This window comes from Oxyura jamaicensis, unplaced genomic scaffold (assembly GCF_011077185.1).
Source record: "Oxyura jamaicensis isolate SHBP4307 breed ruddy duck unplaced genomic scaffold, BPBGC_Ojam_1.0 oxyUn_random_OJ70410, whole genome shotgun sequence".
Lineage (NCBI taxonomy): Eukaryota > Metazoa > Chordata > Aves > Anseriformes > Anatidae > Oxyura > Oxyura jamaicensis.
In genome coordinates this window covers 1,768-2,866 of record NW_023309968.1, presented here as the reverse complement: position 1 = coordinate 2,866, position 1,099 = coordinate 1,768, and the positions used below count along the sequence as shown (strand labels likewise).

General features: G+C 67.7%; 1 protein-coding gene across 1 annotated transcript in view; it reads right to left on the bottom strand.

The window, feature by feature from the left end:
* The window catches only part of MAPK7 (mitogen-activated protein kinase 7), a gene marked incomplete at its 3' end in the record, with an annotated part of 4,138 nt that overhangs the window by 1,288 nt on the left and 1,751 nt on the right, over positions 1 to 1,099 (bottom strand). Inside the window, exons 2-3 of the mRNA XM_035314028.1 lie at positions 473 to 879; positions 255 to 382 (exon numbers count right to left, since the gene is read on the bottom strand). Of these exons, the coding sequence (XP_035169919.1) occupies positions 255 to 382; positions 473 to 879 (535 nt within the window). The remainder of the gene's footprint in view (positions 1 to 254; positions 383 to 472; positions 880 to 1,099) is intronic.

Sequence of the window (1,099 nt, the reverse complement as noted above, 5' to 3'; positions counted from 1 at the left end):
CAACGGGACGGAGTTGGGACACCAGGACGTTTGGGTTCCTCATGGGGTGGGGAGGGGACACCAGGACTCTTGGGTTCCTTGGCCAATGGGGTGGAGAGGTGACACCAGGACCCTCGGGTTCCTCACCACTGGGACATTTGGGGCCACCAGGGAAGCAACGGGGAACGGGGCGTCCCAAGACATTGGTCAACGGGATGAAGGGTCACCAGGACGCTCGGGTCCCTCCCCACCAGGACACCCGGGTCCCCTCTCACCTGTCCTTGCTGTCCCCCACCATGTCCAACGATTGGCTCAGGAACTCCTCCAGGTCGAAGCCGACCCCGTAGCCGGCCCCGCTCCCCTTGGGGGTCACCGAGAAGACGGGGGGCAGCAGGTCCTCCACCTTGGTGGGGAGAAGACAACGTTCAGCACGGGGTCCAGACCCAAAGGTGGGGGGGTTCTTCTCACCCAGGGGACACCCCGGGTCCCTCACCTGCGACTTGGAGAGCTGTTGGGTGACGTTGGCCACGTCGGGGTCCGCGGGGACGGGTCCGGGGGGAGGCTCAGACCACACCTCGGCGCCCGGCCACGTTTCGGGAGGTCCCCCGCAAGGTGGGGGGCACGGGGCCGGCGCGGGCCGGGCTGGGGGTCGCGGTGGGGCCCCGTCCCTCATTTTGGTCCACCGCTCGAGGAGGTGGCGGTCGTCGTCGGTGAGGACGAGTCCCCGGAGGCCCTCGCCGCGGCCGCGGGGCTCGCGCCGCTCCCGCTCCCGCTGCTTCTTCTCGCGCTCCTTCGCCCGCTCCTGCCGCCGCCGCCGCTTCTCCTCGCGCTCCCGCTGCCGCTCCGCCGCCGTCACCGGCTTCCGGCCCTCCGGCGCCTCCGGGGCTGCGCACGGCGGTTCTGCAGGGATCGGAGGTGTCGGGGGGGTGAAGGAATCCAAGTTTGGGGCCAAAAAAAACCATCCTAAAACCCAGAAGCTCAAGGATGGAGCCCCCAGCCCCATCCCAGGACCCAAAACCTCAAGGATGGGGCCAAAAACCCCATCCTAAAACCCCAAAACTCAAGGATGGAGCCAAAAACCCCATCCCAGGACCCCAAAGCTCAAGGATGGAGCCCCCAA